The sequence below is a fragment of the Dendrobium catenatum genome, unplaced genomic scaffold (genome assembly GCF_001605985.2).
Source record: "Dendrobium catenatum unplaced genomic scaffold, ASM160598v2 fragScaff_scaffold_488, whole genome shotgun sequence".
NCBI classification, from domain to species: domain Eukaryota; kingdom Viridiplantae; phylum Streptophyta; class Magnoliopsida; order Asparagales; family Orchidaceae; genus Dendrobium; species Dendrobium catenatum.
Window position 1 is genome coordinate 686,187 of NW_021318950.1, and position 1,730 is coordinate 687,916.

Genomic DNA, 1,730 nt, shown 5'->3' on the forward strand with positions numbered 1-1,730 from the left:
AAAAAAAAAAAACAAACAAACAAACAAACAAAAAATGAAAAAAACAAAACGCAAATCTTTTACAAAACCGAGCTACAATTTGCATCTTTATTTTTTTTTGGGAAAACATCTTTAATTTTCTGTTGCGCTAAAGATGTTTGGCTAGGTCTCATAGCGTCTTTTATTTTCTGTTGCATTTTTTAGATAGATAGACCATCTTATCTTCCCCTCCCGTCCCATCAGATCCCCATTCCCAAATGTCTCTTCTCCTCTTCTCTCCGAAAGTCATACCACATCCTCTCCTCTCTCTACGGCGAACCTCATCCTCCCACAGCCCGTTAATCTCCGCCGCCTCCTTTAATATCCCGGCGAGGGACCGTGTCATCGACTTCGGCAAACACCGTGGCCGAATGCTTGGCTCCCTACCCTCCTCTTACCTATCTTGGATCTCCAACAACCTCCGCGCCGGAGACTTCCTGGACTGGGCTCGCCTAGCGGACGAGGTCCTTGCCGACCCAGTCTACCGCGACCGCCTTGAATGGGAGTCTGCCGAGCGCCTACTCGCTGGTGCTGCCGGATGCCGCCGGCCTTCCGATTCCCCCCTCGCTGACCTCCTTTCCGTGAGCGAAACCTTTGGTTGGGATAACGGTGACAAGGAGGGATGGGCAAGGGTTGATTTAGACTTGCTCGGTACTTCAATGGGCGGTAGGATTCCGCGGCGCTCGTCGGAGATGGAAAAAGGCCATGCTTTGGGAACGAAAGTTGGGGTATTTAGAGAAGGGGAGAAGGTGAGGCGGGGGACAGAGGAGAGGAGGGAGAAGAGAAGGGAGAGGAGGATGATACAGATGGAGAAATTGAAGAAAGAAGCGGGCCATTTGGCAGAAGGAGCAGAGGAAAGAGAGAGTAGAGGTGATGGGGTGTTTGTGGAGAAGAAGAGGGATTTGGGCGATAAAGATGCGGGATGGTTTGTGAATATTTCCCCCGGCAGGGGAACTCTGCTTGAGAAGATCAAGAAAGGACGAGCCTGATTTGTTAATTTGTTCTTCACTTCGTCTTGGTACGAAGTGTTTGCTATTTACGTGAGTTATTTTATACAGTGATTGAATGTCCTTCGATTAACATCATTTTCAACCGAATTGTATAAGATGGTATTCTGGTCGTCATTCTCTCTATTCTAATGTTAATATGTTACGGGATGTGTCAAAGAAACACGTGAAAGAGGAGAAAAAAATGGAGTTCGATTGAAAATTAATTACCGTATTTTAGAATTTTAATGCATTTTGAAGTGAAAAATGGATTTTTCAGAGATGCCCCAAGCTCAGTCTATTTCTTGCAAAATGAGTAGTCTGTCAGAAATGTATGAAATAGTGTACACGAAGATTTATAAGATTTCAATCCTATTGAAGGGGTGACAAATAAATTTTTAGAATGAGTTCCTTTATAGCAAGAGAAATTATTCTACGCAGAGTTTGGACAGGATGTATACAGTGTTTATATAAATGTGACACACATTGTGTACATTTTATATACAATGTGTGTACAGTCATAGTTCGAACGGTTATTCTCGTCCATACTCCAAACAAAATATTTTTTCTTATAGCAAAACCTCACAAGAGCAATTATTACGTGTGTAGTTTGGACATGGCTTTACATCTGAACTTTGCACCTAATAAGTTTTCCCAAAGAAGAGGGTATTTGCTCCAAATAGTCTTTGAATTTTGATGTTGGCTTTCTGATTTTTGCGTTAATGA

The 1,730-nt window shown here is 43.1% G+C and overlaps 1 protein-coding gene across 1 annotated transcript; it reads left to right on the plus strand.

Annotated features, from left to right (window-relative positions):
* Positions 1–269: 269 nt before the first annotated feature.
* LOC110107896 lies at positions 270–1,420 on the plus strand (the record flags this gene model as incomplete). The annotated part of the gene is given in 1 exon segment (XM_020838336.2): positions 270–1,420. A coding segment is annotated over 1 exon segment (738 nt), but the record flags the coding sequence as incomplete, so codon positions are not given.
* Positions 1,421–1,730: the final 310 nt, after the last annotated feature.